This window comes from Ovis aries, chromosome 6 (genome assembly GCF_016772045.2).
Source record: "Ovis aries strain OAR_USU_Benz2616 breed Rambouillet chromosome 6, ARS-UI_Ramb_v3.0, whole genome shotgun sequence".
Classification (NCBI taxonomy): Eukaryota; Metazoa; Chordata; class Mammalia; order Artiodactyla; family Bovidae; genus Ovis; species Ovis aries.
Genome location: NC_056059.1, coordinates 92,269,271 through 92,289,288, shown reverse-complemented (window position 1 = coordinate 92,289,288; position 20,018 = coordinate 92,269,271). Strand labels below are relative to the sequence as shown.

Here is a 20,018-nt window from a genome sequence, read left to right as displayed (position 1 = left end):
TTTCCAAATAGAAACAAAGAAATGGGGCTTCTGTTTACTTTTTTGGCAGTCTCATTTTAACTACTGACTTAAGCCAATTTGTCTCCCCTTATTTTTTTAAAAAAGCTACAAACAATGTGCTAAAAAAAAAAAATTCTAGTCACCAAGCACCATGATTGATAGTTCATTTTCTAGGCTCCAAGTCACACAGTTTTATTTTATACTTTCACATGTAGATTCCACCAAGAGGAAAAACTTTCTCTGCTTTCTAGCTTATTTGCTTTTAAGCACAACTTTCTCCCAGCAGGTGTTCAGGAAACTGTTTTACTCCAAGCCGGATGTCAGCATTATTCAGCATACTTTAGTGCTCCTGCCTAGGAACCAGAAGATAAGATGGGGGAGAAAATTTATTTTTAAAGTTCTTGTAATCAGCACCTGTGGGAGGTGTCCAGAGGGTGGTTGATTGACCAAAGGCAATAAGATAGCAGAGTCCTGGGCAGGTCCTTGCAGGCTGCCGGCTGCCGTTTCTCAGTGGTAGACCAGAAAGAGCTGAGCATAGCCTATGAGTAATAATACCAGTCACCATCTATTTTGTGCCCAGTATTAGTTTTACTCCTGCCTTGGGATTTATATACCTTATTTCTAATTTTTACAATCCCTCAGGGTAGCCATTTCTAGTTCTGTTTTACAGAAGAGAAAAGGAAGCTCAAATTTTATGTAACTTGCTAAGGTCAAAATGTAGAAGGGACAGAAATGAAGAGTTGAAACAGTTGCCTGACTCTGAAGCCTAGGCCTTGTTCTCACACCATCCTGCTTGACCAAGAGAATGCAGGCTAAGCTACTTTCATCAGAGAATGAGGTCTTGCTGTTTCCTAAAGCAGGAGTCACCAACCTCTGGGATCTAATGCCTGATGATCTGAGGTGGAGCTGATGTCATAATGATCGAAATAAAGTACATAATAAATGTGATGCACTTGAATCATCTCGAAACCATTCCCTCCACTCCCATCCCATCTATGGAAAAACTGTCTTCCACAAAACCAGTCCCTGGTGCCAAAAACATTGGGGACTACTATCGTAGAGGATGAAGGAAAATGGGCATATTTATCCTCTTTAGGTAGAGGCTTTAGTGCCATTCAGAGCACCAACATAAAGAAAGCTACTTAAAAATACTTTTTGCCTCTATGTCTGGTGGAATATGAGGAAAGCCTCAGATCACTCCAAAATGTTCTTTTGCTTGCGTAAATGGAAAGTTACTATATATTCCCCTTAAAAATTGTGATTTTTCCAAATGAAGGACATTTCACTTTGCTTGACTCCATCCATACTGACTCACTGACTTTTTTGCCAATGAGTCCAGTAATTACCATTTTGCAAGCATGCCTTGGTTTCCCTCTTTAGCACTTGACTCACATTTTCCATTGTCTGGGTGGAGATTCCTTCTTCAACTCCAATTTCTACTAAGGATATTCTTGCCAACCTCTCAGGACCTGCTCAATATATTCTTTACTCAATGAAACTTCTCTTATTCTTCAGTTCAGTTCAGTTCAGTTGCTCAGTTGTGTCTGACTCTTCGTGACCCCGTGAATCGCAGCACACCAGGCCTCCCTGTCCATCACCAACTCCCGGAGTTCACTCAAACTCATGTCCATCGAGTCGGTGATGCCATCCAGCCATCTCATCCTCTGTCGTCCCCTTCTCCTCCTGCCCTCAATCCCTCCCAGCATCAGAGTCTTTTCCAATGAGTCAACTCTTCCCATGAGGTGGCCAAAGTACTGGAGTTTCAGCTTCAGCATCATTCCTTCCAAAGAAATCCCAGGGCTGATCTCCTTTAGGATGGGCTAGTTGGATCTCCTTGCAGTCCAAGGGACTCTCAAGAGTCTTCTCCAACACCACAGTTCAAAAGCATCAAGTCTTCAGCACTCAGCTTTCTTTTCAGTCCAACTCTCACATCCATACATGACCACAGGAAAAACCATAGCCTTGACTAGATGGACCTTAGTCGGCAAAGTAATGTCTCTGCTTTTGAATATACTATCTAGGTTGGTCATAACTTTCCTTCCAAGGAGTAAGCGTCTTTTAATTTCATGGCTGCAGTCACCATCTGCAGTGATTCTGGAGCCCCCAAAAATAAAGTCTGACACTGTTTCCACTGTTTTACCATCCATTTCCCATGAAGTGATGTGACCAGATGCCATGATCTTCGTTTTCTGAATGTTGAGCTTTAAGCCAACTTTTTCACTCTCCTCTTTCACTTTCATCAAGAGGCTTTTTAGTTCCTCTTCACTTTCTGCCATAAGAGTGGAGTCATCTGCATATCTGAGGTGATTGATATTTCTCCTGGCAATCTTGATTCCAGCTTGTGCTTCATCCAGCCCAGTGTTTCTCATGATGCACTCTGCACATAAGTTAAATAAGCAGGGTAACAATATACAGCCTTGACATACTCTCTTTCCTATTTGGAACCAGTCTGTTGTTCCATGTCCAGTTCTAACTGTTGCTTCCTGACCTGCATACAGGTTTCTTGAGAGGCAGGTCAGGTGGTCTGGTATTCCCATCTCTTTCAGAATTTTCCACAGTTTATTGCGATCCACACAGTCAAAGGCTTTGGCATAGTCAGTAAAGAAGAAATAGATGTTTTTCTGGAAATTTCTTGCTTTTTCCATGATCCAGCGGATGTTGGCAATTTGATCTCTTATTCTTAACCAAAAGCAATTTCTCCATCCTCTGAATGTTCAAAAATACAGCATTGAATCATCTTCTATAGCTCTTATCACATTTTACCTTGAACAGAGCCACTGGTGTCATTAAACAAAAATCTCCCCTCTCAGATTAGGTGTGTTAGGAAAAGGGATTACAACTCCTTCATCTCAGATGCCCAAGGTGCATGGCACATGCTGGTATTGGGTGAATTAATGCTTCCAGTTCATTATACCCATGCCCATCACCTTGTTTTTATGAGTCCATGTTGGTTTTGTTCTCTTCATTTATGTTAAGCCCTAGTCTCTTAAAACCTTTCCCCAACCTGTCTAGCCTTCCCCCCAACTCTTGGAATTTATAGACTAAATTTTTGGTACTTATACACAGCTTGGAAACATTATTTGTTTTAATACAGAGTGTATGCTATTATATCTACTCCCGGAGCTAGTATCTCTCTGGATGATGCTATTACTGATATTAATAACCTTTTTCACTTAACAAACACTATGTCTCTCTGCTGAGTGCTTCACATACCTTATCACATCCCCTACAGAACTCAAGGGTTGCCTGACTCTGTTTCTTAGCTGTAACAGCCTTCTCTAGTGTAATATACTCCAGGGTTCTGACAACTAGATGGACAGTAAGATTCTAAAAGGCAGGGACCACATCCTTCTTATTCATGTCTGTCGCAGGGCATGGTAGGGAATGCATGCGTGTATGCTCAATTGCTTCAGTCCAGTCTCGTGTGACTCTTTGCAACTCTATGACTGTAGCCTGCCAGGCTCCTCTGTCCACGGGATTCTTCAGGCAAAATTACTGGAGTGGGTTGCCATTGCTCCCCTCCAGGGATCTTCCCAACCCAAGGCTCAAACTGGAGTTTCCTGCATCCCCTGCATTACAGATAGATTCTTTACACTGAGCAACCAGGGAAGCCTCATGGTAGAGAATAAATCCTCAATAAATGTTCCATCAGAGTTTTGGAACTATAGTGAGTTAACAAAACAGTGCTTTAAAATTTGTTTTTTAAAAAATACCAGTGGAAATTTCATATTACTAATTATCAAGTGAGAACACTTCCTCTATCAGTTCATTAAATGGATGAGTTTTAGGCAAAAGAATGAAAGCCAATACTAAGCATCTTGTCTTTAAGCTTCCCTCCAGCTCCCTGCCGGCACCCGGCCTTGTTTATATCTGGTCTATATTCACATTTGTGTCTGAAGGGAGCATTGGTCTCCTCTTCATGAGCTGGAATGAATGAAAAGATCTGATGGGAACTTAAAAGCTCCCCCACAGGAAACTGTCCGAGCCGTGATTTACATCCTGGTTTTCTTATTAACTAACTGCCAGGCTTCAGAAAACTGGAGCCAACCCAAATGGGGACCCTGGCAGCTGGCATGAAGCGTGAGACCAGAAACCAGCGAGTCACAGTTGCTAGAGGGTGGAGGGAAAGGGGAGGATGGGAAGGACAGAAGGACATGGCTTCTGGAAATTTACGGGTGCTCCTGGTAAGGAGGATGTTTCTTCGTGATTAGAGGACAACTCACGCCTTTGATCCCCATGTTAGGGGGAGAGTCAGAAAGGCCAGCCTGCTAAGTGTTTAAGAGCTGGATTTGCTTTCTTCCTCACCAGGGCTCCCCTGGCGGCCCAGTTGATAAAGAATCTGCTGCCGGTGCAGGAGATGCAAAAGACACAGGTTCAATCCTTGGGTCAGGAAGGTCTCCTGAAAAAGGAAACAGCAACCTGACTAAGACACTAACAATCAATCACCTATCTTAGAATGTGTAGGAGAGAAGAAAAGATAAACGACCTAGAGCAATGTAAACAAGGGATGACTGTTCATGGAAAACAGCTATCTTTCACATTACCTAAGAAACACTTGAAAATTTTGACTTCCTGACATACCAGGTAATGCAGACATCATATAGAACCAGAAGACTCCACCTTTTCAATTCCGGTTTAAAAATAACAGTGGTGATGGTGGTTTAGTCGCTAAGTTGTGTCCGACTCTTGCGACCACATGCGCTGTCCTGCCAGGCTCCTTTGTCCATGGAATTCTCCAGGCAAGAATACTGGAGTGCTTCGCCATTTCCTTCTCCAGGGGATCTTCCTGACCCGGGGATCAAACTCATATCTCCTGCATTACAGGTGGATTCTTTACCACTGAGGAACCAGGGAAGCCAGAAAACAATAGTAAAAGGGAGAGATGGGAGCTGTCCCTCCACGGGTACAGAGTTCCAGTTTTGCAAGATGACGTTCTGGAGAATTGCTGCACAATAATATGAATATACTTAACTACTGAACTGTACATAATGGATGAGGTGGTACATTTTTAAAAATATATTTATTTTTATTTATTTTATTTATTTTCACTTATTTGGCTCTACCAGATCTTAGTTGCAGCATGCAAACTCTTAGTTGTGGCATGTGGGATCTAGTTCCCCAACCAGGGATCAAACCCAGGCCCCCTGCACTAGGAGCGAAGAGTCAGCCACGGGACCACCAGAGAAGTCCCAAGATGGTAAATTTGATGTCATGTTTTTTTTAACCACAACTAAAAATCTTTGAAAACTTAAAAAAAAAAAAAAAAGAACAAAAAGGAAAAAGAACACAACCAAATATATTGCAAAGAGGAAAATAAATTACAGCTCCTTTGGCTGTCTTATCCCCCTTTTTTTCTCTTAGCAAGTTGCCTGATGAGTGAAAGTCGCTCAGTCATGTCTGACTCTTTGTGACCCCATGGACCCCATGGAATTCTCCAGGCCAGAATACTGGAGTGGGTAGTCTTTCCCTTCTCCAGGGGATCTTCCCAACCCAGGGATCAAACCCAGCTGTCCTGCATTGTAGGTGGATTCTTTACCAACTGAGCTATCAGGGAAGCCTTGTAGTTATACACAAATATTCTTTCTCTTTATGTGGACAAAAGTGGGAGGGGGAAGAGAAAGACATAGGCATTTGCAGAAACAGAGGTCTTCCTCTGCCTTTGGAGAATATCTCTTTTTGAACCACTGGCCAATAGGATAGTTTAAAAATTACATTATGTGTAATAGGGGGTGGCAAAGAAGCTTTTAAAGTCCAAAGAACAGATGACATTAAGTCTTTACTCAACATGCTAAGTTGCTTCAGTTGTGTCTCTTTGCTACTCCACGGACTGTAGCCCACCAGGCTCCTCTGTCCATGGGATTTTCCAGGCAAGAATACTGGAGTGGGTTGCCATTTCCCACTCTAGGGGATCTTCCTGACCCAGGAATCGAACCTACATCTCTTGTCTCCTGCATTGGCAGGGGGGTTCTTTATCACTAGCACCACCTGGGAAGCCCAGTCTCCATCAGACTTTGTTTTAGAATCAAGTCCTTACTACTCAATTCCCGGACAAAAGTCTGATGGAAACTCATAGAGCTAACAATTAAGGACAGACAGGCTAACAGGAAAAGTAAGGAATCGAAATTTCTTCCTTTCTCGATTCTTATTCCTATCCCCCAACACATCCCCCCTCCCCCATTTTTTTTCCTCTTTCTTATCCAGTTGGGAGGCTAAGCTGTTTATATTTACTGCTTTGACTTTGGGAACAGACTGTTTTTGAATCTGGCTTGGTTTGCAGTTTTTTTTTTTTTCTTTTGGAGATGGGTGTTTGTTGATCAAAGCGACAAACAACAATGTTGTTTTAATTTATGCTTCCTTTAGTTCTGCAAATTTGGGGAGGAGGGCTTTTTTATAAGAGGTAATGAGGCAGAATCTTCTTAATGGCAAGGATATTTTCTCACCAAATTAAAACCCGTGTATGCTTAAAAAAATAACGAAATAAAAGTAGCTTTTCTTTAGAGAGTAAATAAATCTTAAGGCAGGAAATTTCCCACACAGTTTGAGCTTGCTGTTCCTATCAATACAGGCTGGGGAAGGGGATAAACAGGACATTTTCTTTTCCTTTTTTTGTTCCCAACTTGAAGTAACAGAATGATTTACAGTAAGAAGAGTCTGATCAAAACATTTAAGTTGTAATCCAGAGAGGATTAAAGAGAACAGTCAGTGGGGAGAACAGTTAGGAAGTGGAGTGGATGGGCCTTGTTAATTTTGTGTGGACCCTTCTTTAAAATCTCTTTCCTGACATAAGCAGCCATATTTCTTTGCATCCTGCCCATAATAAATATATTTGACTCAATACAAAATATCTAAGTTACTTTCCAAATTGTTCAGTCGCTAAGACGTGTCCAGCTCTTTGTGATCCCATGGACTATAGCTAGCCAGGCTTTCCTGGCTAACTTTTTGAAAGTGTATAAATCAGGGATTTTTAGAGAATCCACAGAGTCTTGCAACCACTGCCACAATCCAGTTTTAGGATATCTTCATCACCTCAGAAAGTTCCCTTATGCCTAATCCCTGCTCTCACCCCCAATGTCAGGCGTCTGTTGTTTGTCTCTATAGATTTGCCTTTTCTAAATATTTCAAATAAATGGAATCATACAGTATGTAATTTTTTATGCCTGGTTTCTTTCTCTTATCATAATGTGTCTGAAGTTCTGCTAAAGAATCTGTATATGAGTCTTTGAGTGGACAGACAGAGGCTCTGTTAGTTTGGATTAAATGTAGGAGGTGGTAAGAAAAATCAAGAGCTCAAGGAAGACACCCAGATTTCAGGCTTAAGCAACTGGTTGGATGATGACATAATTCACTGAAATGGGGAAGGTGCCTCGGTACCTCATATAAGTGGAAAGTGAAAAGTGAAAGTGTTAGTCGTTCAGTTGTGTCCAGCTCTTTGCACTCCCATGGAAGTGGAATCATACAGTATTTGTTCTATTTGTGCCTGGCTTACTTCACCGAGCATAATGTTAAGTTATGCGTACATACTACGTTTTACTTATCCATTCATCTGCTGATAGACACTTGCTTGAGTGGCTTGTACCTTTGGCTACTGTAAATAATACCCCTACGAATGTGGGTGTACACATATCTCTTCCAGTCCCTGCTTGTTTGGCATTTACTTTCAAAAAATTTTAAGATAAAAGAGTTGGAAGATCTTTGCCATACTGAATCAGGCGGGAAGTGGGCAGGGTACAGCCTTCAAAAGAATAACATAGCCCTGGCTTCCATGGTGGCTTAGTGGTAAGGAATCTGTCTGCCATTGCAGGAGACGTAGGTTCGATCCCCACTCTGGAAAGATCCCACATGCTGAGGAGCAACTAAGCCCACAATTACTGAGACTGTGCTCTAGGGCCCAAGATCTGCAGCTACTGAAGCTCGAGTGCTCTAGAGCCCACGCTCTGAAGTGCGAGAAGTCACTGCAATGAGAAGCCTGCAGCCCGCAACTCGAGTAGACCCTGCTCACCACAACTAGAGAGAGCCTGTGTGCATCAATGAAGACTCATCACAGCCAAACAAACAAACAAACAACAAAAAAGAAGGACATAGCCTGAGGAAAAACAACATAAACTGGAAAAAATCAGCTAGGTCCAAGATGGCAGACGAGTTGACTTCCAATAAACCTTGAGCCTCGGTACGAGCTCATTGTAACACGCCAGCAAAGCTAAATGACACACCCCCAGGCTCCATGACAATTCCAAGGCCAACAGTAAAGGTGAAAGAGTGAGAAGTGGCCCAATTCCTGGAAATCTCCACCCCTTCTCCCAAAGAGCTGGAATATTCCTCCCACTCATTAGCCTGTGAAATTACCCACTCCTATAAAAACTGACAACCCCATATCCTGGTGCCACTCGTACTTTCTAAGATGACCCACACTCTGGATTGTTTCTAAATTAATCCACTTTTTATCCATCCCTTTGTCTCTCACTGAATTCTTTCTTCGATGAGACATCAAGAACCTGAGCCTTAAGCCCTGAGACCAGGTCTGTGATCTCAGTTAAAAGACAGTGGGTTCAAGTCCCATTCTGGGTTATACCTTTTCAATACTTTAACCCAGGAAAGCTGTAATAATGCATCATCACTTGAATCATAGGTGTTCATGTGATCAGGTTAAGATTGTAATTACAAATACCACCTGCACTGAGTGAGGCCAAAACTTTCTCCAGCTTTAAGAGATACTGAGTTTCACTGGACTTTTCTTAAACTCTAGACCTAAAATTCAGCAAACTGTTCTTTTTTCCTTTTGGAGGATTTTGATGATACCACCTTGAATAAATCAAAACTTGAGGCTCAAGTTCCTTAAAAATTTTTTCCAATAATCTATGAGGTCCTGTGCTCAGTTGTGTCCGACTCTTCATGACCCCATGGACTGTAGCCCACCAGGCTCCTCTGTCCATGGGATTTCTCAGGCAAGAATACTGGAGTAGGTTGCCATTTCCTTCTCCAGGGGATCCTCCCAACCCAGGGATGGAACCCATGTCCTCCTGAATCTCCTGCACTGGCAGGTGGATTCTTTACCACTGAGTCACTTGGGAAATGTGGGGTCCTGAAAGTGACCCGGTTCTCTTTGCTTCTGTGATGAAAGTATTCACTGGGCACTTCATAAAGTGCTTAAAGTTTTCTGTGGTTCATCAGGTCAGACCGGTCTGCAATGAGACTCTTGAATTTACCGAGACAGCACTTATCAGGGAATGAAGTTATGACATGGGGTCAGGATGTCACACCTGATGGCAGAGAGAGAGATTAGACACACACCAGCAAACTGCAGGGAGAGGTTTTGAAGGAAGGGGTAAACACAGTCCTAGCTGCACTAACTTGCATTTTACTCTCAAAAACACCATTGTTCTCCGCGTACAAACAGAGCATGCAGCTCTTGGAAAATAACAGAACGGGGCAATGTTTTCATTCTACCTAGCTCATGAGAGTGCTGAGAATTGCCAGGAAGTTTCACTTTCATGCATTGGAGAAGAAAATGGCAACCCACTCCAGTATTCTTGCCTGGAGAATCCCAGAGACAGAGGAGCCTAGTGGGCTGCTGTCTATGGGGTCGCACAGAGTTGGACACGACTGAAGCGACTTAGCAGCAGCAGCAGCAAGTTAATAAAATCAGCAAGCTTAGATAGCCACGAACATCAGAAAACACCATTCTAATTGTAAGAGATGTGGCAAAAAGCAGCGAAATCCACAGAACAGTCCAGCATGCCAGGAAAGGAGTCAATCTCACCATTGCTGGAGGGAAAACCACATGGGCCTGCGCCTTGGGAACATGCTCCCTGCAATGGCTGTTCCTTCTGTTCGATTCCAAGCTCTAAGCCCAGGGTGCAGAGGGAAAGCCACAACTTCCTGGAACACTTTCCAGAATGCCCCACCCTCCACTGGAATGGAAGGTGGGACAAGAAATTAAACACAGGGTATCAGTGGCAGGGAGATAAGAGATTAAAAAAGAAAACAACACTAAAACCTGTACCATTGCCAGGCCACACACATCAATTAAGTGCCTCATAGGCAGAGCTGTGGCCACTTGCAGATTTGGGGGTTCTGATGTGAAGAGCCAGCTCACTGAAAAAGACCCTGATCCTGGAAAAGACTGAAGGCAAAAGGGGGGTGGCAGAGGATGAGATGGTTGGATGGCATCACCAACTCAATGGACATGAGTTTAAGTAAGCTCCAGGAGATGAAGGTCAGAGCAGCAGTCGATAGGGTCTCAAAGAGTCAGACACAACTGAGCGACTGAACAACAACACTAATATAAGGCCCGTGGGCAGAGGTTCATTTTCACGCAAAGCCCTCAGAGGTCTTGTTATACAGGCAGTAAATCTATCCCGCCTACCTTTGGATGGCATGGTCAGCTGTGGACTCCCAGGGGAGAACTGCAGAAACCCAGGCCCTTCTTTAGGAGGGGGGATCATTCCCTCTGAATCAGTTAATTCTCACTCTAGACTGTACCTGCAAACCTCTTGGGAGGCTTATAAAACCAGAGGGCCAGGACCAACCCCAAACCAATGAGTCAGAATTTGGGGTGATGATCCCATAGTTAGTTTTAAAGGATCCACAGATGATTCTTATGTGCAGCTAAGGAATCACAGCCATCAGTCAACTTGGGCTTCTAGCTGCATAAACTCAAGAGGAATTATCAATCAACAATGTATTGCATACATTTCATAAGGTGAAACAGAGGTTCCTCTCAAGAAATACAACTTAGGAAGCTCTATTTGTTAGCTAGGGTTGCCGTAACAAAATACTTGTCTTAAGTAACAGAAATGAATATTCTCAGTTCTGGGCGCTAGAGGTTCAAGAATAAGATGTCAACATGTTTGTTTTCTCCTGGGGCCTCTCTCCTTAGCTTGCAGGAGGCCACCTTTTCATTGCGTCTCATGTGGTCTTTCCTCTGTGTGTATCCCTCAGTGCTTCTTTGCATGTCCAAGTTTCTTCTTATAAGGACAGGAGTCAGGTTGGATTTGGGCTCACCTTAACGGTATCATTTTAACTTAAGCATATATTTAAAGGCCCTATTGCCAAATATAGTCACATTCTGAGATATTGGGGGTTAGGACTTCAATAATGAATTTGGGGGGTAGAGGGGTGGAGCCACAATTCAGTCCATAACATAAGTTCTTCAGATGACAAAGTGGCTATCCTAAATAAATTCTTTGACTTCACAAATACCAAATGTTTCATTTACTTAAGAAGTCAAAATCTACTGATGACTAAGCAAACGCAGTAAGAAAAGAGTAATTTTTGAAATTATGTGTATGCTGAGCATCCCACATGGCAACTAAGGGCTTACAGAGAAAACACTCTTTTAAATGGCCAGAATTAATGCCAGGAAGTAGCTCATCTATTTTAAAATCTGGCTCATTATTTTCAACTGCTAGGACATAAGTGCCAGACGTATTTGGTATGTGTAACCCAGGTAAGAAATTGTTTGAACAGTCTGACAAGGTGTCTCAGAATGGCAGCTTGGGTGAAACAGGTGTCATGACTCTGGAGGTGTCATGACTCTGGTTCCTGTAGAACCGAGAAGGCAAATGGACTAAGCTGAACCTGGGGGATTGGAATGCCTAGAAGGCTCATGCCCTGTCTCAAGGGCCTTGGAGAAAGTGGGCTCACTGTTCCTTGAGCTCCAACTTCTAAAAAAAAATTAAGGACATCTGGATTTTTCACATGGAAATTTCCAATTTTCAATGTTGAAAATGAATTCGAGTAAAAAAGCACCACCATTCTGTGGGCCAAATAAAACATAGCTTAGGAGAGTCTGGGCTACTTTGCTTTTGGTGTAAAGCCATAGGGTGACCAGGTTCTAGTCTTGCCTTGGAAGCTGTGTGACTCTGCCATCAGTTCATCTGGAATTCATCTTGAAAAATATGAGATGCCTTATGAGAGTTTCATGGAAGTCAGGTACACAATTCTTTCATTCTCTGTTGGAAGAAATGCAGAGTCCCCAAGTCCAAAAAAGATTTCAAGCACGGACTCAAGAACTCCTAAGACCCTAGCATCTGAATAGAAGCAGGTCAATTTCACTGGCTCCTTCCCTCCTTCAATTAGTTTCAAGCCAATTGAAGATAACCTTTCCTGGAATGGATTTAGTTAGTTGAAAAGTTTTGATTTGGAACTAATACTATATACCAATATACTAATGCAAATTTAGGGCTTCTCCAGTGGCTCAGACAATAAAGAATCTGCCTGCAATGCAGGAGACCTGGGTTCAGTCCCTGGATCGGGAAGATCCCCTGGAGAAGCAAATAGCAACCCACTCCAGTACTCTTGCCTGGAGAATCCCATGGACAGAGAAGCCTGGAGGGCCACAGTCCATGAAGTTGCAAAGAGTCACACACAACTGAGCATACATGTATGCAATGCAAATTTATTGAAATAATGCATTATTTAGATAAATACTTTCTAGAATCCCAGAGATTGATGCATATGTGCACGTTAAGTCGCTTCAGTCATGTCTGATTCTCTGCAACTCTATACTGGAGAATACTGAAGTGAGTCGCCATGCCCTCCTCCAGGGATCTTCCCCACCCAGGGATCAAACCTGAATCTTTTATGTCTCCTGCATTGGCAGGCAGGTTCTTACCACTAGCGCCACCTGCGAAGCCCGTCAGAGATTTATACAGTGACTTAAATCAACAAACCTCAAAGTTCCCTTTCAGGAGAAGATACCCCTTGAGAAGCACGGGGTAACTATCCACTGTGGGATAGTTAACAGAGCTCTACCCAGGAACCTAGGGACATAGCTCTGGGCTCATCTCTGAATAACCAACTCTCTGAATCAATTTCTCTGATCTTCAGTTTGACTATAAAGTTCTTGGGACTTTTCATCCCTAAGATCCATTATTCTAGTTACCAAAATTAAACTATTAATTCTCAATTCTGCAACCAGCTATGAGGCCCTAGGAAATGACAAAAATCAACTTGGTTAAATCACTTTAACCTGTGTCTAAGTACTCCAGTCTTATCGTTGCCAGCTAGAGAACTTGATCATGTTGGATGGGTGTCAAAACTCAATGTAGAAGCACTTAGGTGTTTTCAAATGCAGGGAGTTTTATAAATGCATAGAACACAAGTGGCAAGGGATAATTCTTGAAGCCACAGTAAATACAATTCTTTAGGAGGAAAATATTTTTGAAATCCCTGGCTTTAAAAGGAACTGGATAGCTCTTTGGTCTCAGCGGCAGAAGCAAGATGACAAATGGAACATCATTGCTTGGAAAGCATCTGAATAAGACGCACACGCTGTGCCACAGCTGTGGCTCTAAAGCCTACCACCTTCAGAAGTTGACCTGTGGCAAGTGTGGCTACCTTACCAAGCAAAAGAGAAAGTGTAAGTGGAGTGCTAAAGCTAAAGGATGAAATACCACAGAGACTGGTTGAATGAGGCACCTAAAAATTGTATACCGCAGATTCAGGCATGGGTTCCATGAAGGAACAACATGTAAACCCAAGCGAGCGGCTGTTGCAGCATTCAGTTCATCCTAAAGATTTCCACGATTAGCCGGGCAATAAATGTTCTGGGTTTTGTTTGTTTGTTTGTTTGTTTTGTTTTTAAGCAACTGGATAATTAAAAATGATGCTGGTTTTAAAATTTCATCATGGACTGCTGTGATAGGCAGAACTCTAAAGATGGTCCCAAGACTTCTGCTCCCTGGTTACTCCGATCAAGTATTAATTTATGTACTACTGGGAAGAGGGTGTGCAGATGCGATTATGTTTCCAAGCTGAATGACCTTAAGATACAGAGATTACTCAGGTGAGTCTGACCCAATCAGATGAGTCTTTTTAAAAGCAGTAAGGAAGACAGAGAGATTTAAACCTAGGGGCATGGAAGTCTAGGGAAGTGGGTGAGGAATCAATGTATTTTGCAAGCTTGAAGATAGAAGGGGCCATGTGAGAAAAAGGTACAGATGAGCTAGCCAGGGGGCTCAGTGGTGAAGAATCTGCCTGCCAGCGTAGGAGATGAAGGAGATACGGGTTGGATCTCCTGGAGTAGGAAATGGCAACCTACTCCACTATCCTTGCCTGGAAAATTCCTTGGACAGAGGAGACTGGAAGGCTATAGTCCATGGAGTTGTAAAGAGTCAGACACAACTGAGCAACTGAGCACGCACACACTAGGAGCAGAGAACTGCTCTAAATGACAGCCAGTGTGGAAACCATAGGAACTGAACTGAACCAACAATCTGAATGAGTTCGAAAGTGGATTTTTCCAAGAGCCTCCAGATAAGAACCCAGCCCGGGTGATACTTCATTTCAACCTTAAGACCATAAGCATAGAACTCAACTGAGTCATACAGGACTCCTGACCTGTAGAACTATGAGCTAATATATTTGTGCTGCTCTAAGATGCCATGTTTGCAGTAAATTTATTCCACAGCAATAGAAACTAACACATTTGTTGCCAGCAACAAATGTCAAGAAGGTTGTGAAGCAACTGGTACTGTATTGTAGGATGGTGCCATGACTTTGGAAAATAGTATGAAAGTTTCTTATTAGGCAAACCTACATCTACCCTATGATCCAGCATCTCATCTAAGAGAATGAGAACATATGTCTACAAAAGGGCTTGAACACTAACATCCACAGCAGCTTTATTCATAATAACCCCACACTGGATACAGCCCAAATGTCCATCAGCGGGAGGATGGATAAACAGTGAACATAGACAACACCATGGATGAAGTTTAAGAACATTATGTTGAGTAAAAAAATACCATACAAAAGAATACATACTGTGTTATTTAATGTGTAAGCTTTAGAAGAGGCAAATCTAATCTATGGTGAAATAAATCAGAATACTGGATGCTTGGGGGGTGGGGGATGGACTGGGATGGGGCATGGAGTTTATGGGGGTGATGAAAATGGTCTATCTTAACAGGGGTATAGATTACACAGGTATATACATTTATCAGGATTCTGAAAATGGAACTGTAATACTGAAGCATACCTTTCAGCTTGTAAATGATATCTCAATAAAAATATATTGAAAAATAAATTAAAAAAATTCAAGCCTGTAATGTTATAGACTGGTTATTATTAAGGTGTTAATTGGTGGATCAGATGGCAAAGAATCTGCCTGCAATGCATGAGAGCCAGGTTCCATCCCTGGGTTGGGAAGATCTGCTGGAGAAGGGAATGGCTACCCACTCCAGCATTCTTGCCTGGAGAATCCCATGAACAGAGGAACCTGGAGGGCTACAGTCCATCCGGTAGCAAAGAGTTGAACATGACTGAGCAACTAACACTAGGTGTATCCATTTAAAAGCACAGGGGGGAAGAATTAATCCAGAGGTGAGGGCATTTGGCCCTCTGAGCAGCTGGATGAAAAACTGTTGGGCAGTGAGGATTATCTTCAGTTCAGTTCAGTTCAGTTGCTCAGTCGTGTCCGATGCTTTGTGACCCCACAGACTGCAGCACATGAGGCCTCCTGAGGACCTCAAACCACTCCAGAGACTCAAATTATCCTGTAAAAACCTACTATAAGTTTATTTTATGTCCAGGTCCAAAATGCTAAAATGAGCTTCCCTGGTGGCTCAGATGGTAAAGAATCTGCCTACAATGCAGGAGACCTGGGTTCAATCCCTGGGTTGGGAAGATCCCCTGGAGGAGGGCATGGCAACACACTCCAGTATTTTTGCCTGGAGAACCCCCATGGACCAGAGGAGCCTGGTGGGCTGCAGTCTGTGGGGGTCGCAAAGAGTTGGACACGACTGAGGGACTAAACACACACAAACAGCGTAGATGCCAACGGGGCTGCAGCGACCCAAACAGGAAGGTCTCTGAAGGGAGCTGAGAGCGCAGGGACAAGTGGGACTCCCGTATGAGGGAGGTGGAGCTTCCAGCTCTCAGATCTGATGGCCAAGGGTCAGCAACCCACAGGGGTGGCCTCCATGTGACAGCCAGCACTCTGACCTCGAAGGCCTCCGGGGATATTGCTGCACACCTGCATTCCTGGTCTCTTTAGTATTAACACACTGGGGAATACACAATATGTTGTGATGGGCTGCTACAGGTCTTCTTTTTATTGAATTATAGTTGATGGATCAATATAATATTGTATAAGTAACAAGTGAACAACGTAGCGATTCAAAATTTTAAAAGGTTATACTCCTACAGTTATTATAAAATATTGGCTATATTCCCCATGTTGTACAATATATCCATGCAGCTTATTTTATACTTAATTGTTTCTACTTCTTAATCCCCTACTTTCTATACTGCCCTTCCTCCCTTCCCTCTTCTCACCAGTAACTGCTAGTTTGTTCTCTGTATCCGTGTAAACTCATCTTTTTTAGTTGGTGGAGAGGCTTCTCAAAGCTCATAGAAATGTCACTGGATTCTTCAGACTTACACTTTGGTACTTGGGAAGGAACTTTAAACAGAGCCAACAATTGTAAGCTAAAATTTTCTCAGTTTGACTGACATGGATTTAAACCAAAATTGCCAACATGAGAAACTGTGTTTTAAAATGTGGGCTGTACTTTTTCTAAGGAGCTCTAATGGTTATACAGTGGTGTGTGTGTGTGTGTGCATGTGTATGTGTGCGTGTGTGTGTGTGTGTGTGTGTGGAGGGGGGAGTGTAAAGTAGTAGAGCCACTTGATTGGCAAAGTGTCTTCGATCTGTTGGACTCTGTCCTTAAAAAGTTCCACGGGTATGTGGGAAGTGATTGGTACTCAGCCCTGTCCAGAGGGGAAATCAGTAAGGTCACATGGGGAAGCTGTGCTAGGGAGAGGAGAGGTAAGCTAAAGGATGGGCCTTGAGAATTTACAATGAGAGTTAATATGAGACCAGTTAGTAAGAGTGGGCACTGGAATCAAATTTTCAGGTAGTCAATTGGAAAAGGAAGCATGGAATTTCAATGATATTCTTTCTTAGGTGAGTCTTTCATTTGTTTGTTTAATCATAACAATGATTTGGAAAAATTTTACTAGTGAGTCAGTGATGGTTTTGGCTACATATACCATAAATCAGGACTTCCCAGGTGGCACTACTTATAAAGAATCTGCCTGCCAATGCAGGAGACCCAAGAGATATGGGTTCAATCCTGGGGTCAGGAAAATCTCCTGGAGGAAGGCATGGCAACCCACTCCAGTATTCTTGCCTGGAGAATCCCATGGACAGAGGAGCCTGGTGGGCTACAGCCCATAGGGTCACAAAGAGTCAAAAATGACTAAAGCGACTGAGCACGCACACACTATAAACTAGTTACAATGCCCTAATAATTTCTTAAAAAAGTTTTACCAGGAAATGATGCAAAGTGACATGGAATCCACAGGTTTTGTTCTTTTATATAAGTTTTAGGTATCTGACTTGTCAGTTTTGCAACCTGATTGATTTTGATACTAAGCAGTATTTGATATTTTGGCTTTGAGTGGAGCTGAGACTATTCATTTTTCCATCCAAAGGTGCCAACATTGGCCATTTACTTGGATCCTACCAGTTATGTGTGCATGCGTGTGCACACACACACACACACACACGGGTTAGAAGGGGTTCCTGCAGGAACGCTTACTAAACTCTCACTACACAGTTAGAATTCATTGTTCCTAGCTTGTGTCTCTCACTTGAAAATGAGGTCTTTGGGTGAATGCAATGGTTCGTCTTCTTTATCCTTTATTCTTAATACCTAACAGAGTATCTGACACATAGTTGATGGAAGTATTTTTAGTCTTGCTATTTCCTGTTATGTTCTCTATGGAGATGAAAAAACAGCCCTGGTTTTTCTTTTTCTACATGAAGACAGTCATGGCTCAATCTCAAATCCAGCCACATAACCTTTCCTTGGCTTTTCTGTCTTTAGACCCTGCCCCCTCCCCATCCCCCCAGCAAGGTTCTTTCAGAAATGAAGCAAGAGTTTCTGAACAACCTGGTGAATTCCAATTAGGGCAGGGAACACAAGTCACCAATGCTTGGGGTTTGAACACCTGACATTTTGGTGGCCAGCTTCCCTCCTTCACAGTCTGGTGGGTGCCAAGCCCACGTGATGTGAACTTTCCTAACTGTCACAACTGTTGTGTGACTGTGGGGATATATTATCAAGTATGAGGAAAAGCCTTTGGTCACTACAAAACAGGTTATCAGTTTCACTTCATGTAGAAAAGGTTCAGAGGTGAAGGGAGATATCTGAATCGCAAACCAATGGTTTCCAAACAACCCCACGAATGTACTAAAGTCTACAAAAATAGGACCGATTCCAGGACTGCCCCATGTGACCACAAGAAAAGACCCAGGTGGCCACAATCTGAGAACGTGAGTCCTTGGAAAGGGTCCTGAAACCAGTACAGTCTGCAGGGGACCAGGTGTGACTCGGTCTTGACCTACTTGTCAGGCTTGGCGACAGTCTGTTCTCTGTGTTTTGTGTGTATCAGGAAACCCAATAGTTACAGAGCTGAGAAACAGGCTTCCTCTATAATTAGTGCAACAGGCCAATGGATGTCACTGTTGCACCATGGAAACAGAATCTCAACCCTGATGGGACTTGGAGCAGCCTTGCACTCACTGCTTGGTTACTTTAACAGAGCAGAGAGCACCTTGAACCAAAGGGAAAGGACTTCAAGTGGATGGCCAGATGTTGTGATTTATACATATATGTGATCATTCAGATCTTCACTTGCAGTTCCTGGCTCACAGCTCCCAAACTCTTGGAATTTCCTGATAGGAGCTTACAGGTGTCTCTTATTAGGTTAATGAGGTCTGGTTGCCAATGCAGACAACCTTGTGATGAGAGGGTTGGAACTTTCAGTCCCAGGCCTAGACCCAGAGGGCCTGGAGGTTGACTTCAATCACCAATGGCCAGTGGTTTAGTCAATTGGGCCTATCCAATAAAGCCTCCATAGAACAGGATGCATGCGCATGTGTGTGTGGTTGGGGGTCGGGGACATTTCAGAGAGCTTCAGGCTGGGCCTGAGCGTGGGCCGTGGGGAGGGTGGAGCACCTGGAGAGGGGATGGAAGAACATAACCTCTCCCTGTAGCTTGCCCTGCGTGTCTCTTCCATCCAGTTGTCCTGAGTTACAGTCTTTCACAATAAACCAGTGATCTAACAAGTGAAATGTTTTTCTGAGTTCTGTGAGCCACTCTAGCAAATTCACTGAGCCCAAAGAGGGGTCCGGGGGCAATGCAGGAGACCCCAGTTGAACCCCTGGGTTGGGAAGATCCCCTGGGGAAGGGAATGGCAACCCTTTCCAGTATTCTTGCCAGAAAATCCCATGGACAGAGGAGCCTGGCAGACTACAGTCCTTGGGGTCGCAAAGAGTCCAACATGTCTGAGAGACTAACACACAGGTAACAACCTGGACTTGTGATTGTCATGCTTGAGTGGGAAGGGATCACTACAACCTCCAATTTGTGGTGTATAGGTCAGAAGCACAGGTAACCAGGTGGGCTACACCTAGTTCTGAAGTGTGTGTGTTTGTGTAGAAATGAACCCTTAATCTACGGAATTTGATGCCATCTCTGTGTAGTGTCAGAATTGAGTTGAATTCTCAGACTTCCTGCTGGTGACAAGGAATTGCTTCTTGGGGTGGAGAAATCCCCACCACACACATACGCACATACTGGAATTGGGTTCAGAATGCCAAAAAAGATGGTAATATTCCAGTTTTAATTTTTAGAGCTAGTAATGAGCAGGTACATTTGGGTTAAGGCAAAACATTCAAATTAAGGCAAATAGCTTTGAACAGAGTAGGGACCTATGGATGAATGTGTCTGTCACCGACCTATTGGGGGAAAAGCTGAAAAAACGAATCAAACCAAGTCCTTGGACTTCAAATATTGGGTTTCTTCCACTCCACATGACTGCATTTCACAATTAAACAATGTGCAAAATTATTTTTAAAATATATATGCTGATACTTAGAGTGAGACCTCTCATCATATCAATGGCCTGGCATAAATATTTTGGAAGGAATTTCTAATCCTCAACCTGAATAATCAAAGCCTCCTTGTTTTCCAATGACCCGAGAGAGAGAAATCCCAGTGGCATTT

The 20,018-nt window shown here is 43.1% G+C and overlaps 2 protein-coding genes across 7 annotated transcripts in view; one reads left to right on the top strand and one right to left on the bottom strand.

Moving 5' to 3' along the window:
* The window catches only part of SHROOM3 (shroom family member 3), a 331,320-nt gene that overhangs the window by 86,423 nt on the left and 224,879 nt on the right, over positions 1–20,018 (bottom strand). The window contains exon 1 of one of the 6 annotated variants that reach the window (XM_060417302.1): positions 9,758–14,354. The exons of the other annotated variants lie outside the window; for them this stretch is intronic. The gene's annotated coding sequence lies outside the window, so the exon portion shown is untranslated. Of the gene's footprint in view, positions 1–9,757; positions 14,355–20,018 lie in introns of those variants that run through there. 6 annotated transcript variants of the gene reach the window in all.
* Positions 13,194–13,515, top strand: LOC114115333 (large ribosomal subunit protein eL37-like). The gene is given in 1 exon segment (XM_042251537.1): positions 13,194–13,515. A coding segment is annotated over 1 exon segment (294 nt). The 5' UTR covers positions 13,194–13,221.